This window comes from Kryptolebias marmoratus, linkage group LG7 (assembly GCF_001649575.2).
Source record: "Kryptolebias marmoratus isolate JLee-2015 linkage group LG7, ASM164957v2, whole genome shotgun sequence".
NCBI classification, from domain to species: Eukaryota; Metazoa; Chordata; class Actinopteri; order Cyprinodontiformes; family Rivulidae; genus Kryptolebias; species Kryptolebias marmoratus.
This window is the reverse complement of record NC_051436.1, coordinates 1,186,661-1,211,992: the sequence shown is the minus strand read 5'-3', so window position 1 is coordinate 1,211,992 and position 25,332 is coordinate 1,186,661. Positions and strand designations below refer to the sequence as shown.

The window sequence follows — 25,332 nt, the reverse complement described above, 5'->3', positions numbered from 1 at the left end:
GCTTCAAAAATAAAAGGAATATAAGATTTAATATCACTGTAAACACTGAAGCACATGAATGTTTTCCAGTAGATCACCAAATAATGTTCTGAATACATGAATGAGTGAATTAACGTGTCTGTTTTTTGCTTATTTTGGTCAGTATGTCGGCCAACTCTTCCTCCACCTTTAATGATCTTCTGGTCGACTCCTGCTTCAGAGCAGAAAACATGGTTGTCATCACCAGTACCATGATGGCAGTTAAAACCGTCCTCGTCCTCTCTCTGTCCATCTTCGTCCTCTTCCTGGGTCATCAACAATGACGGCAGCGCTCCTTTAAATCGGCGAGCCACTCAGATGTCTTCTCCTACCACCTGGCTGTGATCGAGCTCTTCTGGGGCTTTGGTTTTGTCTGTTTTGTTTGTGGCTTCTTCTACCAAGAACACCCACTGTTAGGATTGTTCAGACTGTTATCCTGTTCTTTTCCCTACTTCGGAGAGGTGTTTTTCCACCTGCTGACCTGTGTGGAGCGTTACCTGGCTGTGGTTCACCCCGTCACCTACCTGTCGTTAAGAAACGCCCGAGGAGTCAGGATCAGAAACATCAGCATCGGCTGTGTTTGGCTGCTCTGCTTCGGACTGACAGTCCTGCAAAGAGACATATCAGCAAATTATACATTCATCGTAATGCTTTCCATTATGGGAGCTTCCATCGTAGTCGTAACTGTCCTCAGCTTCTCCGTCCTCCGTGTTCTGGTCCGTCCAGGACCAGGGGACGGTGGAAAGGAAAAGGTGGACCAGCTGAAGCAGAGAGCGTTCCACACCATCTCAGCCATATCCAGCATGCTGTGGTTGTGGTTTGTGGGACTCTTTGTTTGCTATGCTTTCAGTAAGTCATCTATGCTGAGTAATAATGACGCCTGTATGTTTTTAGGAGGCGTAAACTGGCTTAATCTGCCCACCAGTTTAGTGTCACCTCTGCTGTATCTGCACAGAGCAGGAAAACTGTCCTGTACCTTTTTTAAATGTTAGTAAAAACAAAACTAGCAGCTGAATTTGGATGCATTTATTGTTGTTTTTGCTTTAGTAAGCTTCAAATATGCACCCCCATGCATCAAAGTCTGGTAAAAGCTGCATCTCCCTCCATCCTGATGATAAATACAGATGTGTGGTTTATCAGCCCCATGTCAGCACCTTTGTGGACATTTCTGGCCAGTACGGGGCTTGAACCTGTGACCTTGGCGTTATTAGCACCACGCTCTAACCAACTGAGCTAACCGGCCTTCGGTGGAGAAGAGTCCCCCCCCACACAGACACACACTTACACTTCCTAAAGACTGTACCCATATGGGTGTTTAAGACAACTGAGTCTTCAGTCAGAAAACAGAAAATAATTTGTTCATTTCTCAGTACAAGTACACCAAAAGTACACGTTTACCACAAGTATGGTGGCAGACAGGGTTACAAGTTTCATTAAATTGAAGATTAACGAAGTCTGATCTGTTAAATAAGTTGTAGTTCTCCTTTCTCTGACTGATTTAACTTCTTCATGGTCCTTAAAAGCCTCAGAAACGTCCATCAATGTGTTTCCTGCTGTCTGGGTTTGAGGCATGATGTTGTTTTCAGCAGCAAACTAGAGAAATAAAAGGAAATTAAGACAAATGCACCTAGAAATGCTGTTTTTTTATGTTTTCTACATTGTTTTAATATTACATTTATTTAACTGTTTGTTTACTTGTTTTAATAGTTGAGCTTTTTAATGTGTACCTTTTTACAAAACTCTGTGTTTTATTGTTTTATAACTTATTATTTACTTATTATTTATATAACTATTATTTATTTATTTTAGCACGTTTGTTGTTGTTATATACAGGCACGGTTAGTGTGAAACTTCAGGACCAGAACTGTTTGGATAACTCTGAGAATCTCAAACGTCTTCAACCTTTTTCTGCTCAACATAACAAAAAGATTAAAACAAGTTTTATCTGTTTCCAGGATTAAAGCAGCTTGTTAATAAGATTATAGTGACTTTTAACAGTCAGAGACAAAGAAATGGAGGCTGTAGCTGCCATAAGACTTCATCTGTATTTTATTATATTAGCAGGAAATTCAGTAATATGTGATAAATTAATATGAAATAAATGTGAAATTCAGTAGATGTTTGTGGTGCGTGGAAGATAAACTGCTTATCCTCTCACACCACCATGTGGACAACTTTTATATCACATAAACTATCTGTGAGGTATCTTTTTTAACTAACTCTTTTCTCTGTGCCATGATTAGACCAGCCATCTTTCAATAAGACGATCAATCACCCTTCTCTTTATGAAACATGTAAGTAAATGTGTTCCTGTCACTCAGAGACATTAACCTGATAAATCAGCTGATCAGTCATAAACGGAGGTTTTTACAGCAGCGACTGACTCATTAAGTCATACATTAACACATACATTCAACGTCGTTTGAATAACCACCAGGTTTTGCCTACAGGTGATTTGAATCTTGTCAAACGTAATGAATGTTATAATAAATCACAGCCTTATGATGGAAATATGGAAAAACTGCTTCAAATAATAAAACACATGAAAAACTCAGACTTTGTTGTCTACTTGCATGTAAAAAGACAGATAGATACTTTATAAGCATCTATATTTATAGTTTCTGTAGAAATTATTGCATCCATGTTTACTTTATTAGTTCTGTTAATGATTACGTTTGATGGTAAAAACTAAATCTGTGATTTGGTTTTGTGTTATTGCACATATTTAGTTTGGTTGGATGGATGGATGGATGGATGGATGGATGGATGGATGGATGGATGGATGGATGGATGGATGGATGATGGAAGGATGGACAGATGGACGGACGGACGGACAATGGATGGATGGATGGATGGATGGATGGACCCAATCTGAACGACCCAATCTGACGCTGTGGACCCGCCTTCAAACCAACCCTGCCTGAGGAGGAGCGTCCGGACTGAGTCTGCTTCGGTGTCGTGAACAGACGGCACGTTTACTTCAGAACCACAGGAATAAATCCAGGAAAAACAGGTGAGCTTCTCTTTCATTTCATATTATTTGTTTCCTTCTTCTTATCTCTGTTTTCAGTTCGTTTTCAGGCAGTTCTTAGCTTGAAATCCATGAGGAAAAATTAAATACTTGATAGCAGATACATTTGTCAGTCAGGGTTTTGTAGTTTTTTTGATTAAATATCTGTTTTTGCATCCATCAGAATAACCTAAAGTATATTTTCCTCCACAGCTCATTTACAGTAAACATGGCTGATAACTCCACATCCAGTCACCTTCAGTACTCCAACTGTAATGACTTTATTTTGGGCATACGTGTCATTAAAACCATGGTCCTCCTCCCTCTCTGCTCCTTCGTCCTCCTGCTGGGCCTCCAAACATGGCGGCAGCAGAGCTCCTTTAAAAGCCACTCGGACCTCTTCACCTTCCACCTGGCTGCCATGGAGCTCATCTGGGTCTGTGGGTTCTTCTGTGTCCTTTCTGAACACCTTCCCTTCTCCAAAATAGGATTCTGTGCTACTCTTGTTACTTTCTATGGGGAGATCATGTTTCATGTTCTGACCTGTGTGGAACGGTACCTGGCCGTGGTTCACCCCGTCACCTACCTGGGACTGAAAAGCACCCGTGGGATCAGGATCCGAGGCCTCACCATCGGCTGCGTTTGGCTGCTGTGCTTCGGACTGGCCTGCATGAATGTAGGCGTGGACTCCAACTACGACACCATCCCGCTGCTGTGCCTCTTGGTTCTCTCCATCATAGCCACATCTTTCTGCAGCTTCTTCGTCCTCTGGGTTCTGATTCGTCCAGGGCCAGGGGGCGGGGAGAAGGACAGGATTGACCAATCGAAGCAGAGGTCTTTCCGTACCATAATGTTTATTTGGAGCGTGCTGTGTTTGTGGTTTGTTGTTCTCCTTCTTCAGGTTTTTCTGTCCCAGTCCCCTCTGCAGAGCGCCACTGCTGAATGCATCACAAAGGCAACTTTAAACTGGTTTAATCTGCTCAGCAGTTTAGTGTTGCCAATGTTGTTTCTTCACCGGGTTGGGAAACAATCATGTTGCTGTAATAAAAGGCAGTGAGGAGTTGGGTGGAGTATCTCTGCAGAAATACAGCCATCCTGCTGATGTTTCCTTCTGTTTTACAACTGAAGAGGTTTTTTTATAAATGCAATCATTGTGAAAATGTACAGAAATAATGTGGTTTTGTAAATTTGGGGATGTAGTCTTTTGTGTTTTATGTTGTACCTACAATTAAACAATAATAAAATCATATTTATGTATCTGATTCAGAATTGAATACCAAGTTTGCCCCTCCACCATAAAACAGAGCAGAAAAATAAAAAACATGAAGTGGAACTGAAAAACTAAATAAAAGGAACAGGAAGTTTCATTTCCTTGTCAATAATTCTGATAAAGTTCCATAAAAGGTGGATTATAAAAAACAAGCCTGTTTTTGTGCATTTTTATTTTCAGGTAAAATATTTAAATCAGGTTTCAGCATTTAACTGCTGAGATACAAAAAGCTTAAAGATTCAGAGGCTGCGTTGAATAAAAAAGTTTGTCTTTAATGTTTGGTAAACTCTTGTTTGTGTTTATTTTTTGCTTTTGTTCAATTGCTGTTACTGAACATTTTCTTAATAACTGTATGCTTCAATAAAAATCACAAAGTTTAACTTCATTTTCTTTATTTAAAATGCTGAACAGGTTTATAAGTGATCCGTCATAAATATTTGTGTTGGTTTATACAAAACTTTCTTGGAGCTTTAAGCTCTGCAGATTAATAGAAACACAAAAAAACAATCATTTTAATTTTGTTTATGGGGTAAATTTTCCTTTTAAGATAATAAATATTGCCTGACTGAGGAGAAACTGAAGGGAAAAATAAAGTTTTTGCTGCAAATAAAGTCTTAATGATAGTTTAACTAAAAGCTGTGAGCTGTGGAGGAAAACCAGCTGTTGCGTGTTTACAGTGATTGATCGGTTTATTAATTACTTTTATTGTTTGCATCATGCAAAGTTCTGGATCTGATTTATGAGTCCAACGCTGGCAGGAACAGAGGAGTTTCTGCAGGTCAGCAGGAAGCCGCCGAGCTTAGAGACGGGACAATCAGGACAATCAGGACAATCAGGACAATAAGACAATCAGGACAATAAGACAATCAGGACAATAAGACATACTCTTGACCAGGTGGGCAACTTTTAGTCATTTTCAGTCAATAATTGTTTTTTAAAAAACTTGGTTTCTTTTTTTAACCTGGGGTGTGACTAACGGGCTTTCAACTGACTCCTGACATTTATTCATTACTAACATTTATGAATAAAAACACAGCTTGTTATTTGTATTTATTTAGGTTTTCTTCTTTTAAGTTTTAAGATTTCAAGTAGAATATTGCACATTTATTTAACTTGATAACTACATGATTTTAGTTTTAATATTTGACCAACAACTCCTTTCTTATGTACAGAAAAACCTGTAAATATTAGGAATAAAAATATAAGTTTAAACAGCTGCTGTTGTGAAGCAGTATTACATGTTTTCTTTTTACTCATGTGAGGTTTTCCTTTTTGGTTTTCAGCAGAAAACTCTGTTAACTTCTGTTGATTATTCTTTTTAATCTAAAAGGCAACTGGACTCTTTGTTTTGTTTTTGTTTTGGTGTTTTGCTCGTCATAGAGACTTTCTCGGTTCAAGCTGAGAAATGTGCAGCTCAGAGCTTCAAAATGGCTGCAAGTTGCTCCGTCTTTGCTCGTTGAACTCACGTGCAAATCACAACATGACTGTTGGAAAGGATTCTTGGTTTCAACTTTCCAGAACTTAGGACGCAGTGCTGACTCAGATCCAGTTTTGTTCCCTAAAGTTGACCAAACTGTCACTGCCACGCGTGTTGGTGGCACATTTGCTGATCATTTGTTTTGCTCGTCTGTTCTTCTTTGATTTACAGGTTTAAAATAAATCCAGAGGCAATGTTGGTCAACTCCTCATCCATCTCTAATGACTATCTGGCGTACCGCTGCATCACTTCAAAGGTCAGCCTCTTCATGTCCACTGGCACCACGATAATAAAAATGCTCCTCCTCCTTTCTGTTTCCTCCTTCGTCCTCTACCTGGCTCACCAAAGATGGCGGCAGCACCGGTCCTTTAAAACAGTGAGCCACTCCGACCTTTTCACGTTCCACCTGGCTGCCATGGAGCTCACCTGGGTCTTTGGGTGCTTCCTCTTCCTTGCTGGTGTGTACACAAATAACTCAGATTTATTAACAACATCAAAATATATCTGTTACGTCCCTTTCTACGGAGAATTGTTTTTCCACCTGCTGACCTGTGTGGAGCGTTACCTGGCCGTGGTTCACCCCGTCACCTACCTGTCGCTAAGAAACGCCCAAGGAGTCAGGATCAGAAACATCAGCATCGGCTGCACCTGGCTGCTCAGTGTTGGAATCACAATCATGATTAAAAATGCAGAACCACACTACTCGGCCATCCTGATATTCTGCTTTTTCGTTTTCTCCATTCCGGTCATATTATTCTGCAGCATTTCTGTTCTCTGGGTTCTGATTTGTCAAGGACCAAAGGACAGGGGCAAGGAGAAGAACGGGGTGGTCCAATCAAAGAGGAGAGCTCTCTACACCATCACAGTCATATCCAGTGTGGTGTGGTTGTGGTTTGTCGGGGTTCTGGTTGGCATGGCGTTGAGTGAGTCTCCTTCAGTGAGCACAGATGTTGAATGTTTGGTGAAGGCGAGTTTAGCGTTGTTCGACCTGCCTTCATCTTTGGTGTTATCTCTCCTGTACCTACACAAGACCCGGAAACTGCTCTGTTGCAGAGCCCAGTAGGTTTTAGTCCATTTTATAGACACCGATTTGCTTGACATTGTGTAACTTAATTACAAAGTCGTTTGTAAAAACAAATGTGTAATCAAAAATGTGAAATGCAAGATTTTCACATCCATCCATTTTCTTATGAATGTCCATCATCAGGTCACAGAAACAACAGGTCCAAAATGGAAACCCAGACCCTGTCCTCTCCTCCGGGGGGATCCCATGGTCCTCCCAGGCCACAGAGGATATAAGATCCCCCCAGTGAGTCCTGAGTCCATCCCCAGCTGTCCTGGCAGTGGGAGGCTTCTCCATTTTAGTTATTGTGAAATGATCCACGGCACTGGTTCCCAAAGTTGGGGTTGAAACAATCTCCATGATCAACTTACATGTAAGAATGTTTTAGGCATGTTTTCATTGTTACAAAGCATAAAAACTGCAGTCATGTCTGAATGGAAATGATATTGTGGATATTAAGACTGCTGGAGATAGGCACCATCTCCCCGTGACATGGATGGATGGATGGATGCATGGATGGATGGATGGATGGATGGATGCATGGATGGATGGATGGATGGATGGATGGATGGATGATGGATGGATGGCTGGATGGGTATTAAGACCATTTATACTGTCATTACACCTTGGTTTAATAGCTTCAATAAATAGGGTCATCAGAGCAAGCCTCTGTCATTTTGTGGGTCAAACGCTGCAAAGTTTGGGAATCACAGATCTGCAGGACTGCCTCCAGAGTTCTTCTTCATAAACTTTCGAGTCTTTATTATCGTGGGTAAAAAAAGGGTCCCTACAATACAGAAACACACACACACACACACACAGAGGTAACATGGTGTTTGCTCTAAATGATGATGAAATTTGAATACTGTATTCAAATCCAATGTTCATTTGTGAAGTATAAATCTACTGATGTAAAATGATGTGTTAAACTGACACAAAAATCAATAAATGTATACATGTTGTGTGTAAAAAAGGATGTTTATGCATGTAGAAAAGATAATGAACAGAACTTAATATCAGTGGAGACAGTGAGCAAAGCTGTGCCCAAAGTTAAAGACATGTTCTGTAGCCAGAACGTGTCCTTCACCCTGAAGGACACGTTCTAAATGCTCCATGATCCATCCATGTTCTAACAGGTTGTATGATCTAAGCAGGGTCATCATCCAGTCCACAGGAGGCCTGTGATCCCTGACTAATAAAACATGTAACCTCTGTATTGGTTCTTTTTCCAACCTTAACCATGTTTTTGTTTGTTTGTTTTGTTTCGTAAATATCTGAACCTGAACTATTTACTCCTTTTGGGCACTTTTTCATTGGGGAATGGAGGTAAAATCACACAGAAGATTCAATGTAATCCTTATAAAAAACATTCAGTAAAGACGTCATCAGTAGACTGATGACTTGTCCCTAACACCCAGCTCCTCCTGTCTGGTGTTTTGTGTTTTTGTGTTGTGTCTCTTCTCAGTGTGCTGATAATAAGGAGTATAATTGGAAACTAATGGGCTTTTATTAAAGTTCTCAAAGTCTGATTTAACTCTGATGATGAGCAAAACAACAAAATCAAAAAGAATCCATATGAAGGTTGGTAAGTTTGTTCACTTTTATATTATGTTGTGTTGTATTATCAGTCGTGGAAACCTTCCTGTGTCAGGGAGCAGGGGTTTGGGTTCTCTTTCTCCACTAGAGGGAGCCATGGAGCCACATCCAGAGGACGGGTCTTCCACTGATTGCTCTCACCTGGGTCACATTACCACTCACCAAGCCACAGGAGAAGAGGGGACTGCCAGTCGTTCAACGCCTGAGTGTTCACCTTTATGGTTCTCTAGCCGCCCTTCCTAGAAGTCTCTTGTCTCCCTGAGTAATCGTCTCAGTTTGTTTGTAACCAGGTACTCCTTGTGATCTACAAGCCATTCGTTCATATCCCACGTCCCTTTCTGGGTTCTCAGCATTCATCGTCTGATTCATGGTTCCTCTTCCACGACTGGCAGCCGTTACCTCCTCTTATCAGGCCCTCGCTCTGCGAAGACCTGTCCGCCCTCCAACCTTCACCATCTATCGGCCTCCTCTGGACTCTAACAGGATCGCCTCTCGGACCCAAGTCCATCAAACTCCTCTCACCTCCTCCTGGCAGACCAACAGCTCTCCCTTCCTCTGTAAGTCGTCCATCTACCAAACCTTTCCATCCAAGTTTTACAAATACTCACCATCTCCGCTTCAGTTTCAGTGATCCAGTGTTCCTTCACTGTTTCCCAGGACAAGAACTCGTACATTTATCATTTGTTCTGCTTTCCGAGATTCTCTGCATGTGGGTCAAATACATCTCTAAAACCATGACACTTTGAAGTCCAATAAACTGGAGAATCAAACTGTTAGCTCATAATCTAGTCAGAATTATACTATTTCTCCAAAAGGAGGTTTTTAGAGAACAGATATTATTTGTTCCTATAAACCTTTCCACAGAACCCAACTAAATCTGAACTGTTTCTTTAAGTTATGAAACATTTATCTATTAAAGTGATTAATGCTCTTCCCTTTAATCAGAGATTTAAATACAAACCAAACCAAACAGCAAACTGCCAATAAGGAATCAATGTTTTATTTCAGTGTTGAGTGTTTCTGAATATCGACATATGAGCCTCGACAGTAAACAGACGTGACACACACCGAGGGAAACGAGCCGACTGCAGATGTTCTGAACAAACAGCTGCAGCTCAAGGCAAAACAATCCTTATTTGTGACAGAACGCAGATTTCCCTAAAACCAAAAATGGTTTTAACCAAAGCTAGTTAGCATTAAAGGGGTCCTTCTAATTACAGACTGAAGAAATTAGATTTTTGCCATTAAATCGTAGTGAGTTGAAGCCACAGGTAACAAAAACAAACTTTTTATCTCATCAGTCAATCAGAAATGCAGTGGTTACCATTTTTTAGACTGGCTGGCTTATTTATCTTTGAAAACATGACTTTATTTTGACAAAGAAGACAAACTTGACAATGAAATGTTTCCACAGAGAGTCCAATCCCACTTTGATTCAGGTTACATGATGAAATGTATCAAAAGAAGATGGGCACTTCAGAATTTCAATGCACAAGGTGGAAAACAATCACATCAGCAAAGGGTTAATTACATCCAGGAGGGAGAGAGTTAATAAACTGAGTTTTACCTTGATATGATTGTTTTATCCTGCTTTATTAAAACTGAAAGTTATTCTGTGATTAAAGGTTGTTCTGAGTAATGAAAATAATCCAGCTCAAAGTCGATGTGACTTAAAGGCTGGCTGATCAATTTAAAAGCCGATGAAGATGCTTTTTAGAATTTCAGTTGTTATGCAGTGATTTTCTACATTTAATTGGTCAAATCTTTGCCCCGGCATCATTTTCTTTGATGCTCTGTGTTAATGTAACTGTAAATTGGTTGGTGAAATGCTGAAAAATGAACTTTGACGGCACTAAACACGTTCGCAGACCAGTCGTGGTACGATATAGGTCCAGTGCAACGGATGAAACCAGATAATAACCAGAAGGCAGGCTGACACTACCAGGACAGTGTGAATGATTCAAACAGGCAATGAATGATCTGAAATTTGTAGAAATTAATCTGCCAATAAGACACAATGTCTCTGAAGTCTGTAAAACTGTCCCTAAACTGCTGATACGTACGTGAACACATCTATGGTTTCCATTGTTTTATGTGATTAAGCTGCGTTTTTATAAAGGAGCTTTTTTCTATACAGCTGGAAAAAAACCTCACCGACCAGATGAGAATGAAATGCTTTCAATAAATGTTGGAACATTTAGGCTAAGATAGAAGATGGCCATAACAGGGAGACTAATGACACCAAGATATTAATCCCTTTTTTTATTTTTACCCTCAAACTAAGTTACACACACCCATAAATCCTGGTAAATTTTGTAGCATATCGCTCCCTGAATGGTCTGCATATGTTACCTGTTCGGTGCAACATGTATTTTAATAGGAGGTAATCAGACTTCTTGGTGTTCTTAAACGCTTCGATGTTGAGTTTCCTTCTTTTCATGCAGGTCGAGTTAGCATGACTTGGATGATGAAGATTTTCCAGAAAGGTATGTTTGACAACCACATGATGGCATAAGCATGCTTCTACAACACTGAGATATGCTTTGAAAGAAATGACAGGACCTGTGGAGTTCTACAGTTAGACGACATCACTTCACGGACCTCCGGAGGGAATCTAGAACCTCAATCTGAACGTTCCAGAGTCCCCCGGAAACTAATATGTGTAAAGATTTTACTGATTCCAACTGTGTTGATTACTTTGACGTGTTTACCTGATATCATTAAAGGTGTTCTCACAAATATATAGAATAGATTTATAGAGCTTTGTTGTTTGTTTTGTCCTTGCAGCTGTTGAAGAAAAGAAAAGATCCCACAAGCGGAGCACAGAGACGGTGCTGCTCGTCGAAGCCACCTCAGTCCGTTCAGACAATTAGTTTGTTTTAAGCAGCTGTTTTTTACGATGAACCAATTGTTTAAGATCTTTAAAGGATTCTAGTTTATGAGAAGAAATAAACATTCTATAGTAAAACAATCTTTATGTACAAAGATTAAGCAACAAGCTAAAAGTGGTCCGTGTCTTTGGCCCAACCCTTTGTTTTTATTCTTCAGGTACAGTCAGTGCCCCCTTTCTTCAGAGGGGTCAATGGGTAGAGATTATCTGAACATCCAAATGGTCCCTTAAACCCTCTGGTTGAATCATTGCACGGCCATCTTTCCTTCTACTCTGACACGAACATCAGGACAGTCGGATTGGATGATGATTATTACATGCCCATTCTGGATAGAAGCCTTGTCATGAAATCAATGAAAATCTGATTAAATCAGTTCCCTTCATTTATTGTCTGCACTCGCTTGGTCCTGTTCAGGGTCAGGAGATGGTGGTCAGTGGGCGAGAGGCGAGGGACACCCTGGACAGACCGCCAGTCCATCACAGGACCACATAGAGACAAACAGCCATGCATAAATACAGCCACGCTTAGGGCCAATTTAGAATCACAAGTTAACCTAACATGCATGTTTCTGGGCAATGAGAGGAAACCAGAGAAAACTCCTGCATGCACAGGGAAATCATGCAAATGTTCCACAGCTCAGGTTCCAACCAAGGACCTCCTTTAACAAATTCCTCATCACATTTTTTTCATTATTTTAAATATTTACATCCCCAAAAACAACTTCTCTTGGACCAGCTGACTGTTAAGTGTCCTGCTTGAAGACAAACTAATTCTAGCTGAAGAATAACGTAATACTAATTCTAGATTCCAAAAGTTAAACCATGGAAGAAAGCCCATAAAGTAAGAAATAATAATGTGTAAAGACTAAACAAAGTATTGAACTTGGACCACTTTTAGCTTATTGACCTTTTTTGTCGATTTCATACAGAACAAGGCAGAACTTTAGAAAACTGTCAACAAATCAAACCATTCTCACCAAATGACATCCACATCCACGTATCCATGCCATCAGCGTTTTGATCTGTTATCCAACATTCACAACTTTGTACATTTAAGATGCACTGGTTTCTAAAAGACACTTTCTTTTCTTCGTCTTGGTTTTTCACGTTCAGTCAATCCTCCACTGATCGACCAAAACCAAACTGGAAGATGGACATCTTGATCATATTAATCCATTTTTGCACATTTGTCTTGACTTGCATCACTCTTGCATCCCTTGATAACACTTCCTTTTCTTTTCTTTCCATGCTTTCTCAGTCCTCCTGAAGAGCTTTCCTCTTTACAATCATCACAAGTCCAATAGAGTCATGATGGAAAGCAAACCTTTTTCCTTTTTTTCTGTCCATCCATGGTACCAGTAAAACCAGCATCATGACTTTCATCTTTTCCCTTTAACCGTTGCTCCTCTTGTCCACCTTTCTTCTGCTTGGCAGCCGTTATCATTGCAGGTAGCGGTAGACTTTGAAGCAGTGGTTTCCAGAGTCGGCGACCACAACGTGTCCATCAGAGGTCAGAGCCAGACCTTGAGGTCCATACAAAGGGTCCGCCGATGTGTTGATGTACGACAGGAAAGAGCCGCTGCCATCAAAAACCTGAGAAAGTTTGATACCAGATGATAAATGGATTAATGATTGGGATATTTTGTTACTTCATGCTGTTGAAGCCTGTGGACTGATGCTGTACCTGTATTCTGCTGTTGCCCCAATCAGCTACAATGATGTTTCCATTAATATCCACCGCCACGCCTGTAGGAGCATTGAACTGGCCGTTTCCTTCTCCGTTTGAGCCAAACTTCAACACCAGCTCCCCCTCGGGGGTAAAAACCTGACCACACAAAGACATCAGATATCTCTCAGGTTCTGTCACATCAGGCTGTTTGCCTAAAACCGTCTGATTATTGGCATTATTTTCTTCTCTAATGAAAGAGGAAGGAAATGCAGTGTGTTGAGCACCTTGACAGAGTGGTTATGGAAGTCCGTTATGATGATCTCATTGTTTTTGTTCACTGCTGCGAAGTGTGGACCTTCAGGACAGAAACACAAACAACATCAGATGCTTTAATTTCAGATGTCTTAAAGCTTTAACATATTTTAATGTTACTTGGGGTTAGGGTTAGCTATGATTACAAAGTCCTGGTCTGGGACTGAGTGGACCCTTACAGACAGGAACATAACAACACCGAGGGTTTACTGTCGGTACTGCAGCTAAAATCAACTTTTCCTCTTTTAATGTTTCATTTTGTCTCTTTTTTCCAGCAGAAAATCCATCAAAGTGATTAAAATCTTGCAAAGATTAGATCTATGTTACCATTATTTATCAAGTTAACCCAGTTCTTGCAGAACCTGGATCAGATTCATAAGATTTAAAGCAGTAAAACAGAGAAAGTCCAAATCTTCAGGAAGCAGTTTGCACACAGCCCATTAAAGAAATGTATATTCTGACAGTTGAGGAGTGATTCTTGGCTTCTTACCTGCGAACTGCTTGTCTCCGTTGCCTCGGCTACCAAACTTTGTGATGAGTTTTCCAGTCAGCTGGAAGATGAAGACGGTACACGCCTTGTTGTCAACGACGATCACGTGACCGTTTTGATCCACGGACACGCCCTTCGGCCCCATGAGTCTACCAGAGCCGAGCTTTGCCTGGGGGGGGGCACCAAATACAACAGTGAAGGTAACGCTGCCTTATGGATGAGAGAGAACATCAAACAGTCTAAACACCCTACCTTGAATTTGCCTTCGCAGGTGAAGATGCTGACCCATTTGTTGTCATAGTCGGCAATGATGATGTCACCGCTGGGGTGCACGGCGACACCCGTTGGCCGCTGCAGTTGGCCCGGAGACCGCCCACGTACCCCGAAACGACTCTTAAATTCACCTTCATTGGAGAAAATCTGCAAACATGACAGATTTATGAGCCTGTGAACAAAGTTTTAGCCATGAATGTTCTCAGCAGCAGACAAACGATACCTGAACACACTGATTGTTGCTGTCGGCGATCAGTATCCTGCCGGTGGAGGAGGCAGCTACTCCCTGAAGGTTGGTGAACTCGCCTTTATTTCTGCCCTTTGTCCCTAAAAGAAATGGGAATATCATCTCTAATCAGGTACTAATTACTGAGCTTAAATTTCCAGAGTTTTGTTTTTGTGGGTCTGTACAAAACAATCAATAAAAGAGGCTGAATCAGTTCTGCAGCTCAGGTCCTGATTATTTCTATAGAGGGAATTAGGAACGTTAGCATTTGGTCCATTTTGAAGCTTGAAGATGTCTGATTTTGCTTAAAGAAAACATTTAACCCCAGCTTCAGCCTTCCTGACTGCACCGGTCCCTCCTTCCAGATGAGTCTCTCACCAATCTTGAAGATCAGGTCGTCTTCGATGGGATTCTGAGTTTTTCGCCGCGGCGTGCCCAGGGCGCTGCTGGCCCTCTTGGAGCCCTTCTTCTTCTGTCCGGGGGACTTCCCTCGCCTCTTTGCCCCCTCAGAGGAGCCTGTGGACGGGGTGGCATTGGCTGCTGAGTTGGTTGCTGTTGTGGTGGAGGGAGACACCTGAAGAGCCAACGTCAAGAAAACGTCAAACAATGAAAAACAACAAGGAACATTCAGCTGTTGAAACATTCATCGTGCCAATTCTTTTAAATAAGATGTCTTCTAACTTCTGATAGACTTCAGATAAAGTCCAGAAACTTGTCCCGTCTTCTCAGGACCAAAGCTTATTTGAAATGAACTGAGCTGAAGATGAAAACCGTCCTGCAGTCAGACAAATACCTGGACATCTGTCAGCTGAAGACAGGAGCACAGGTCTGATTGGACTTTTAGGAAAGAACTTTGCTGTTTTAGTTAAAAACTGCAGAACATTTAACTTTTTATAAAATAAAAAATGGACAAAGCAGTAAATCTGTCTCTACAGCAGTTTTTTTTTTATTTGTTGTTGGTTTAAAATGGAGCATGGCTCAGATTCACCATTTCACCAGTCACCTTCATGTCATTTTTAATTATCACCTCTCACCATGACTCTCAATAAAGTGTCCTAACAAAGGCAGAAATCCAAACCTTTCTTTGTCTTTCTGATACTGGATGACCCAGAGGACAGATCTGAATGAAACTCTCAGAAAGTAATCACCGGATTTACGTCTTCAGTTGATTAACAGTTGGAGTCAAACTGATTCAAGATGGCCGCCACAGGTAATCAGCCTTAGCAACCATAAAAAAGGCTGTACCCACCTCCAGCTCCGCCTCGGAGGCCTTGGTGACGGTCAGCTTGAAGGGGCTTCCCTTGATGTGTTGGTCATACAGGCGGAGAGCCAGGGAGAAGTCGCCCTCTTTCGGCACCGTGTACACAAACTCGTAAGTCCCGTTCTTGTGGTCCACGATTTCCCCGTCTACGATGCTGCCGTCTGGGGTGAAGACCTGCTCGATCACACCGTTTAGTCATTTGAGCCCGACTGTGTCCACGGATTTATGATTTATCCTTGATGACGACACCAAAACAAACCTCAGCTGACAGGATCGCGTTGCCACTTTTGCAGGCTCCCCCTGACTTGTCTCTTGTTACTATGGTAACCGAGGCAGGGTGTCCCACGATGCACTGCTCCAGGCCGGTGCCCATGGCTTCGCTCTGACTTGCCACGGCGCTGAGGAAGAGGATGGATATTAGGATGGGTTAAAGGCCAGAAGCTGTTCTTTAAAACTCAGACGTTGGGATGTTCCCACCTGGTCGTAACGATGGTCCCCAGGTTGTGGATGGATTTCCTCAGTCCGTCCGTCTCCATCACCAGATCCAGCTGGTCATTCTCCTGTGGTTGGCATGGTAACCTGAGGCCGGCCAGCTCCATCAGCCTTTCCTCCAGCTCACGCTCCACCTGCAGGTTCGCCACGCAGGCCTCCCCAGCCAGAGCTTCCTCCGTCTGGGTACAGGTGGCCGTGATGTCGCCCTCTCCACGGAGGAGGCTGTCCATCTGCGCTTGGAGGACCTAAAGACATGAAGAGATCACACTTCAGTATCTTCTCTTGCCTTATTTAGTGAAGAACTCCAGCTGCAGGTTGGGGTTTTACAAGCAGTAATGTTTTTGCACCTTCTGTTTGAGTCCGTACGTGACCTCCAGCTCCATCAGCAGGACGCTCTTCCGAACATCCAGCTGCTTGTGAAGGTCCTCAAAGCTGGACTGGATGTCCTCCTCGATGGAAGCTCTCTGATTGGATAGCTGCTGGAGGATCTCCTTAACGAAGGACAGAGCATCTGAAATCTGGGGGAGTCTGAAGAAGAGAGGCGTGAACACAGGAGATGGGAGAGTTGAAAAAGACGACAGAAACTTTTATTTTAAAGTTTGTAATTAAATTTTTAAAACCTCAACACAAACTCACTGAGGAGTGGACTTTATTTTTATAAGTAAACATGTTCTTTGTATTTATTTTAATTGTACATCTCTGATGTTAATGTTTCACTCTTAAAACCTTCAGATAAATCTCTTCTCCCTGCATTTCCCTGGTTGTCCAGTAGATGTCAGTGTTTCCTCATTAACTGTCTCTGTTCTTTAGGCCTCTTCATGCTTTCATCTCATCAGTTACTCCACATTACACACATTTTACCAATATAACATCAGAATAACATTTTCAGCATATACCATGGTTTCTTTTATGACTCCATCCATGAACCATCTTTATGTGGGATTTAACACCAACTTTTCAACAAACCAAATGGGAAGAAATAAAAGCAAAGGTGACGTTTTCTCTGTGGTTCCGGTCTGTACCTGCCCTGGGCGGCCCCCAGCCTCTCCTGCAGCCGGCTCCGGTGCTGCTCCAGCGCCTGGCTGAGCGGCACCTTGGGGTGGTCCTGGTGGTCCGATACACAGTCCTCACACAGCGCACACTCGCAGGCCGAACAGTACAGGTCAGCCACCTGCAGAGGGAAACATCTCTTTGGTATATTTAAAACAGAAAAACAAAATTACATTCATAATGATGGTTTACAGATCTCAGTCAGCTTCAACAAGTTTCTTTATTTTTATTTCATCGTTACTGCTAAGATGTCAAAATATTTAATTCTCCTTTAGACTTTATCAGTATTCTATGGAAGGCCATATTCATCATTTTGAAAAAACAAAAGAGACTATCTATGAGATGCCAGTCATAATTATAAGATATTAAGTGAGATAGTATCTCATAATTATGACTTTGCAGTTTGTCAGAAATGACCTTCAACAGATTCCATCTCAGTTTTGGGACTCAAAGTAAGAAAAGCTCTAAAAAGGACTTCCTGCATACAGAACTCACTGGTTTTATCTGTCCAAAGGACATCAACGCTCTTAATTTGTTAGCCTATATCCAACAGCTCAGTGACCCAGTTGTTCCGGATGTTTTTGGGCTCAAACTTTCATGGACGGAGCTCTGGTTGGGCTTGATGAGGAGCAGCTGTGAAACCTGGACACCTGGAGCTTTAAAAGGGGCCACCTGAGAGCTGCAGAATCAGCTGATGAGAGGAACAATGGGAGGTTCTTGGATCCTGCTGAGTTGTGTACTGGCTTGGCTTGGCCAAGGTTTGTGTCACCACTTATTTTTTGGCTGAAACTCATTGGGTTTATTGTTTATCATGGCAGATAAAAGTAGGTGGTATAAAACTTAAATGGTGTCTCTAAGCTGTCAGACAACTCTTGAATTGAATTGTTAATAGTATTTGTTCTCACACCAAAAACTAGTAACTAACCAAACGTGCGCTGTCTCATGTGTGCCAGTTGTTGAACCAAATCAAAGCTTTGAACATGAGGACCCAAAGAGACATGAAGGTAAGGACTTTGATGGTGGAATTATTTGGTAAATGTTTAGTAACAAAATCAATTTTCTCCTTTTTATAGTCGCGTCCCTCAATGATCATTTGCTAAGGAATGCTCATAGTTTCCAGTCCATGGGTTCCATGTTCGAAAAGGCAAGAGAAGGTAAATTTAAAAGAATGGAACTATGTAGAGTCCTTCATCTTAGCAAGTAAAGGCTTAATAGTTTAGAATGTTCTCCAATTAAGACTTTGGTTTAAAGCGACATATTAAAAACTACACATACTGCATGAAAAATATCAGAATTAACTAAGTGTACATTAGGAACCATATATGACTGAACATGGGTAAGTTGTCTAAAGGAAGTTGTTAAACTGTAAATTTAAACCTGTGGTCCTGCCTCTAATTTATCTTAGTGCAGCTGGAAACCAACGAAGTGGACTCTGACGCATTTACCGACAACCTGAAACGGATGGTCGGCACTGACGCCAAAAAGGGTGAAGACTGGCCTAAGACCACCAGCACCAACCAGACTGATGTGGCAACCAGCACCTGGACCAGTACCACCACCAACCAGACTGATGTGGCAACGGACTGGGCCGGCACCACCAACCAGACTGATGTGTCATCGGACTGGGCCGGCACCACCAACCAGACTGCGGTCGCATTGGACTGGACCGGCACCAACAACCAGACTGCGGTCGCAACCAGCACCTGGACCAGTACTACCAGCAGCAACCAGACTGCGGTGTCATCTGACGACTGAACCGGTGCCAACAACCAGATGCCTGATGATAACCCGGTTGGCTGCAGCCGCTGTGACGTACCACTCAATCTGCCTTATTCTAAATAAATGGTTTGACCCTTTAACTGTACTCTGGTTTCTTGTTGAGCTCATGGAGGTCGCCTAACTTCAGTAAAAGCGTTTGTAGAAATTAAAGTAGACTTTAACATGTATGTTCTTGTGGCTATAAAGGGTGAACTATATTAGAACGTGTCCATCCTAGTGGCTCACGATGGGCTAAGACAGGTTTGCTCAGTTCAAACCTGTTGCCTAAAACTGGAAGGAAAACATTTAAGTGAAGTACCTGGTTCCACAAATGATGATGGGAATCTCAGTAAACTGAGCCTCCCTGGGTTTGTCCTAATAAACATGGTGGTACTTGGACAACCAGCTGTCCTCACCTTCTGCTGGTAAGGATGCCATGTGGCTCATCTTACCTTCCCTGCATGTTGAGGGCAGGTGTTCTTGCTGGGCGGAGCCTCCAGGACTGTACACTCCTCACTGCTGCTATCTGGGGAGTGTTGGTGGGCCTCCATCTGCGAGCAGCAGCCTGGTGGGGGTGAACCTCCAAACACACCCCTCGCTCCTCACTGCAGCCAGGAGAAGGGGCTCGCTGTTCAGGGAAAACTGGAATTGTTCTGATGTGTGACCCTCTTGTTGTTTTACTCCATTGTAAATGGAAGAGGAGAAACGTTCATCGGCTTGTAGCACATACTGGATCCCAGAAAAAGTCTGGCATCAAACATCTCAAGAACGTTGGCTGACATTCAAATCAAGCTCTTGTTGACGTCTGTAGGCTCTATTAAAGGAGCTTAAGAGTGTATTGTACCACGATGGGTAAAATATGTCCAAAGAATATCATCCCCTCAGTCCAAAAGTGGTATGAGTCTCTTGAAATGCCAAAAAGGAAAGAGTCCAGTAGATGAAGAGTTCTGTATGATTTGAAGAAAACCAGCGGCTTTAACTCACTGAGGTTCTGGATGAGGATGAATCCACAGTTTCCTGCAAAGAAAATTAAAAAAACAAACTGATAAACATTCAAACTCTGAAGCTCCAGACATTTATTTAGACTTTCTGGCTGACTAGATTCCTGCTGTATGGTGTTATTTTTTTTGTTGTTGTTGTTGTTTTGGACATAACCTGTAAAAAACAATATTCTGATTTCTATATGCTGGTCCTAAGTTATGTCTTTAAGAATCAGCAGGTGGGACAAAAAGACAACATTTGACTCATTCTCCAGATAATCTGTGGTGCCACAAGGTGCAGTTCCTCTGACCGCCACAAGGTGAAACTAGATCAGATTGTAAAAATATATTTTTTGTTCGTATGTTAGCAAAATATCTCACGCACCACTGGATGGATTTAAATGAAACCCTTGGAAGAACATCTACAGCTGATTAACCTTTTGGAACCAATCCATTTCAAGATGGCTGCCACAGCCAGTTAACCTTAAGATACACAAGACAAGAATGATTAGAATTTAGACAGTTTTACAGATACTGAGCTAAACTCTATGTGGTAGTAGCTGAGAGTCATCCTTTACCTGAAGCACTACAGCGAGAAGGTTTGACAACATTCAGGCACTCATGGCGGGTGATATGCATTCCTTCAAAGAATCCTGGTCCTTTCATTTCTTAACAAACAGAACTTCATCTGGATGATTGAGGCAAGCTAAACGATGTGAGGACATCCACATGTGAGGGTTCTGGTAGCTCGACAGAACCCTGAGACCTCTTGTCCACTGGACTCTGGTAGCCCGACAGAACCCTGAGACCTCTGGTCCACTGGACTCTGGTAGCCCGACAGAACCCTGAGACCTCTGGTCTACTGGACTAAGTGCAACGTGGTCACATGACCTTTCAACACTTCGTCGTTTCCTGTCGTTCCCAGCTCTCCGCCTGTTTTTATCAGTCAGTGCGGCGTCTTCCTGTCCCTCGTCATGTTCACCTGTATGTGTTCCTTCCAGGAGGCTCATTAGACCCCTGTGCAGCCCGGCTGGTGGTCCGGTCCACAGAGCAGGTGAAACCTCAGGACAGGGGTGAGGAGCACGAGTGGTGGCGTATGGTGCAGATGAAGAGCTTCTGGTGGTATGTAGGTCACCAGAATCACTTCAAAGTGATGGAAAAGACTAAAGGAGGGGGGAGAGGTTGGGGTTTCCATGGTAACAGACTGCACAGAGAGAAGAGGGGGATGTGGCGCCAACAGGAATAAAAAGTGAAGCGACGGCAGATCACTTAATCCCCAAATCTTACATTTATTCATCCGTCTGTAGATACAGGAAGCGCCACAGATCGATGAGTGACGCAGATATGATGATGATGGTGGTGATGATGATGATGGATCAGCGTGGAGAACATGAGTCCAAAGCTTGGACTGACGGTCCGGTTTATAGAATCTGACTTGAGCGTTGAATCAAAAACACTTTAATAACTCTGTTATTAAAGTGTTTTTGTGCAGCGGCTATCTTAAATCGTCTTGTTTCCAAAGGTTGACCAAGGATGACGTTCTGAGAGTTTTATTAAAATCTGTCCTCTGGATCGTGAGATATTTCACTAACAGAACACAAAATGACCTCAGCCTGTAGAAAAGAACTAAAACAAGTGAAATGTAAACAGATTCTGAGAGAAATTAAGTGATTTATTTAATCTGGATGAAAAAAGGATGAAATTATTTCAGGATTTAGTATAAAAATTTAAATATTTAAATATTTGTTGTTAAAACATTTTGTGTAAAAACCTGAGCTGAATGTTTCTGTGAATAACTGATGGAGGAGGGGTTGTGGATTTGAGGTTGCTGTGAATTTTGGACGTAATCCTGTTTTAACGTGTCCTCCTCCGCTCAGAGGACAAAAACCTGTCCTCACACACACAAACACACTTTCTGTCTGAAACACGCACACAAACACACTTTCTGTCTGAAACACGCACACAAACACAGTTTCTGTCTGAAACACGCACACAAACACACACTTTCTGTCTGAAACACGCACACAAACACACACTTTCTGTCTGAAACACGCACACAAACACATACTTTCTGTCTGAAACACGCACACAAACACACACTTTCTGTCTGAAACACGCACACAAACACACTTTCTGTCTGAAACACGCACACAAACACAGTTTCTGTCTGAAACACACACACAAACACACACTTTCTGTCTGAAACACACACACACACACACACAATCAGAAGCAGAATGAATCCTCTGAAGTCACACACACACACCTCCGTTCAGGGATTCTCTGGTGCTGCAAAGGATTATGGGAGTGTGTGTTTGTGTGGTGACTGTCTGTGACTGTCACAGCCTGAGGGACAATTCAGACTTTATTTGATGTGTTTCACAGAGAAGAAGAAGAAGAAGAAGAAGAAGAAGAAGAAGAAGAAGAAGAAGAAGAAGAAGAAGAAGAAGAAGAAGAAGAAAGTGTTTCTGAGGTCATGCAAATTCACAGAGCTGGTTTCTGTTCAATCTGTTGAAACTGTTTCTGTCACTTAAACACCATTCAACTAAAAATCTAAATCTTTTTTTAACTATTAAACTGACTTTCATGGTGAAAATAATGTAAGAAATTAAAACCTATCGTTCTTTGAAGGAATGCATGTCGCCCGCCGTCTTTAATATCAGAATTTCAGACTAAGATTTGAGGAGTTACATTTTTTATGCTACTTTTAGCTTTTAGCTTTTAGCTGGTTGTTTGCTACTTTTACTTTCATTTTGACATTTTTTGCTATGTGCTAGGCTTTAACTACTTTTAGCTTTTAGCTAGTGTTCTGCTTATTTTAGATTTAACAGCTCAATTTCAGCTTCTTCAGCAGATTTTTTACAGAAAATGATCGTTTTCTTTTATTTCTTATATTTTTTTCCAGCAGCCAGACTTTTGAAAATCTTTTAAATTGGTTTTGATCACCAGTTTTTTTTTTTGTTTGTTTTCCAAAGGTCTTTAAAAATACCTTTTTACTTTTCAAAATAGCTCCTTTTCACTGTAATTCCACCCCCCCTTTATTACCTTCATAAATACAAGTAATAAAGGAATCAGGCCTGTGATTTAAGGAAAGGAACACCAATCAAACCAAACAAACAGCAACATGTCAACAGAACAGTGGTGGATCAGCCTGTCTGTTGGTCTCCCAGCAGATAAAACCGATGAAAACACCTTCAGCTGGTGTTTCACAGCAAGACTAAATGTAAACATGTGGCGTTAGCACAGCCAGCATGAGAACCAGCCTGAGATATTTGTTTATTTATTACAAAGACAAAGATAAGGTCTTAAAAGTGTCCACACAACCAAAACACAAACCTGTCCATCAAGATTTGACTAACAAGTTTAAGGTTCACGTTGTGATTCGCTTCCATCAGCTTCTAATGCTTTAGGATCTGAGTGGTTTCTAAAAATGAATACATGTTGACCTCAGGCTGGCATCAGTCATCATTTTCAGTTCAGAATTTAAAACCAGGCTTTTGTTTGAAACAGTCGTCAGTGAAAACAGAACCCTGAGGAACCCCAGAGAACAGCAGAGGACCTCTGTGTAACAAGAACACGTGGGACTGAAAACAGAACCCTGAGGAACCCCAGAGAACAGCAGAGGACCTCTGTGTAACAAGAACACGTGGGACTGAAAACAGAACCCTGAGGAACCCCAGAGAACAGCAGAGGACCTCTGTGTAACAAGAACACGTGGGACTGAAAACAGAACCCTGAGGAACCCCAGAGAACAGCAGAGGACCTCTGTGTAACAAGAACACGTGGGACTGAAAACAGAACCCTGAGGAACCCCAGAAGACAGCAGAGGAACTCTGTGTAACAAGAACACATGGGACTGAAAACAGAACCCTGAGGAACCCCACCAGACCACCCAGTAGACTCTGCTTTACTTCCCTCCTGCTGTTAAAATTAACTGGTTAAATTTTATTTTCTAGCTGGGCTCAAACCCAGAACAGGTTTTGATTGAATAATGTTTTGTTTTGTTTTAATCCAGTAAATTTATCTTATAATAAACTACGTCTGGCAAATGAAAACACACTCAGCTGATTAAAAAGCAGCTTCAATCATCCTGGACTCCATTGCCTGATTGCAAAGCTCAATAAAAGTTTATTTCAGGAACAGCAGTTTGTAAGAAGTCAGTAAATCCAGGCTGATGCCCCCACCTCACTCCCAGGTAACCTGATCTGTCTCCTGCAGAGCTCCCGTGGGACGCTTTGTGTCCATTTCGTCCTGTTCGTCTCACGCCGACTCGTCCTGAGTTTGTGATGGAATCCATGGAGTATTTGTATTTATTTCAGCAGCTAGCAGCTAGTAGCAGTGTCTCGCTGGTTTCCTTGTAGTATTTCCCCTCAGAAACACTCCGAGGTCTCTTCAGTTCCTTCAGAAACATCGTTCTGTTTGAAATCTGCTTCAGCTTCTGGCTCCGATTTGATTAGCTTTTAGCTACCATTCTGCTGCCTTTAGCTTTTAGCTTCTTTTAGCTCTAACAGCTCAGGTTCAGCTTCTTCAGTAAATTTTAACCCTGATTTTACAGAAGATGCAGTTTGTCTACGTTCCCCTACTTTGTTAAATTTAACAGCTGTTTTGCTCATTTTAGCCACTATTCTGCTGCCTAAAGCTTTTAAAGCTGTTCTGCTGCTTTTAGCTCTAAGAACTCTTTGGCAACTTTCAGCAGGTAATCTGACTCACAACTTCTGGTTGCTCTACCTTTACTTTAATGACTCAACATGTTGTTTTAGTTCAGTTTGGATTTCCTAAAACTTTGTTCTGTTGAGTTTTGGTTTTTTAGGCCTTTTTGATGTTGTCTTAGCAGTGATTTATCAGAGCTGTTTTTGCATTTCTCTTCTGTTTTTTTCCTCTTGTTGTGTCTGTTTTCAGTCTCTCCCTGCAGAAATATCAGCTCTGAGTCTTCTGATCCATCTGGGTTCTGTCTGAACTCCATCTTCTCGTTTCCTCAGGGAGCTGCTGTGACGAGGAGAGACCCCAGGTTCTGCTCAGAGAAGTGACGTACCTCCTGTTTCTGTTAGCAGGCAGGATGCTAACGTGTACATACAGGCCTGACAGCGCGCACACACACACACACAGAAAGCTGAGACAGATCAGATTGAGCCTGCACGCATTCATTCATTCATTCAGTCTGTCCATCTTCATCCATCCCTCCTCCACTCCTCCCTCATCCCCCTCTCTCAGGCAAACAGAGCATGCTACAGCTGTTCCTGTCATCTGCAAACATTCCTCCATCCATCCACCCATCCACCCATCCGTCCATCCATCCATCTGTCCATCCATTCATCCATCCATCAGTCCTCTCATGCAGAAGATAGAGGCAGCTCTCACCCTGTTTTCCAGGCGGTCAGAGGGAGCGTCTGTTTTCCAGCCTGAAGCCATCGCGTCATGATATCGTCTTGTTTGCTGCCTCTCCTCTCTGCTCCAGTGTGTGTGTGTGTGTGTGTGTGTGTGGGAGGGAGAGAGAGAG

At 42.1% G+C, this 25,332-nt stretch overlaps 1 protein-coding gene, 1 long non-coding RNA gene and 1 other non-coding gene across 3 annotated transcripts; 1 reads left to right on the top strand and 2 right to left on the bottom strand.

Moving 5' to 3' along the window:
* Positions 1 to 1,187: 1,187 nt before the first annotated feature.
* Positions 1,188 to 1,261, bottom strand: trnai-aau. Its single transcript has one exon. It is a non-coding gene; the product is annotated as a tRNA-Ile (tRNA).
* A 7,346-nt stretch (positions 1,262 to 8,607) lies between these two features.
* On the top strand, positions 8,608 to 10,956 carry LOC119617233. The gene is made up of 3 exons (XR_005233457.1): positions 8,608 to 8,724; positions 8,827 to 8,991; positions 10,879 to 10,956. It is a non-coding gene; the product is annotated as an uncharacterized LOC119617233 (long non-coding RNA).
* trim2b (tripartite motif containing 2b) lies at positions 9,413 to 25,304 on the bottom strand. Its single transcript, XM_017436998.3, has 14 exons — positions 25,194 to 25,304; positions 19,308 to 19,872; positions 17,070 to 17,218; positions 16,395 to 16,575; positions 16,033 to 16,292; positions 15,815 to 15,953; positions 15,544 to 15,729; positions 14,673 to 14,868; positions 14,292 to 14,395; positions 14,048 to 14,215; positions 13,796 to 13,964; positions 13,278 to 13,348; positions 13,009 to 13,149; positions 9,413 to 12,917 (listed from the first exon to the last, which is right to left on the bottom strand). Exons 2-14 carry the CDS (start codon positions 19,404 to 19,406, stop codon positions 12,765 to 12,767), a joined length of 2,016 nt encoding a protein of 671 aa, XP_017292487.1. The 5' UTR covers positions 19,407 to 19,872; positions 25,194 to 25,304; the 3' UTR covers positions 9,413 to 12,764.
* Positions 25,305 to 25,332: the final 28 nt, after the last annotated feature.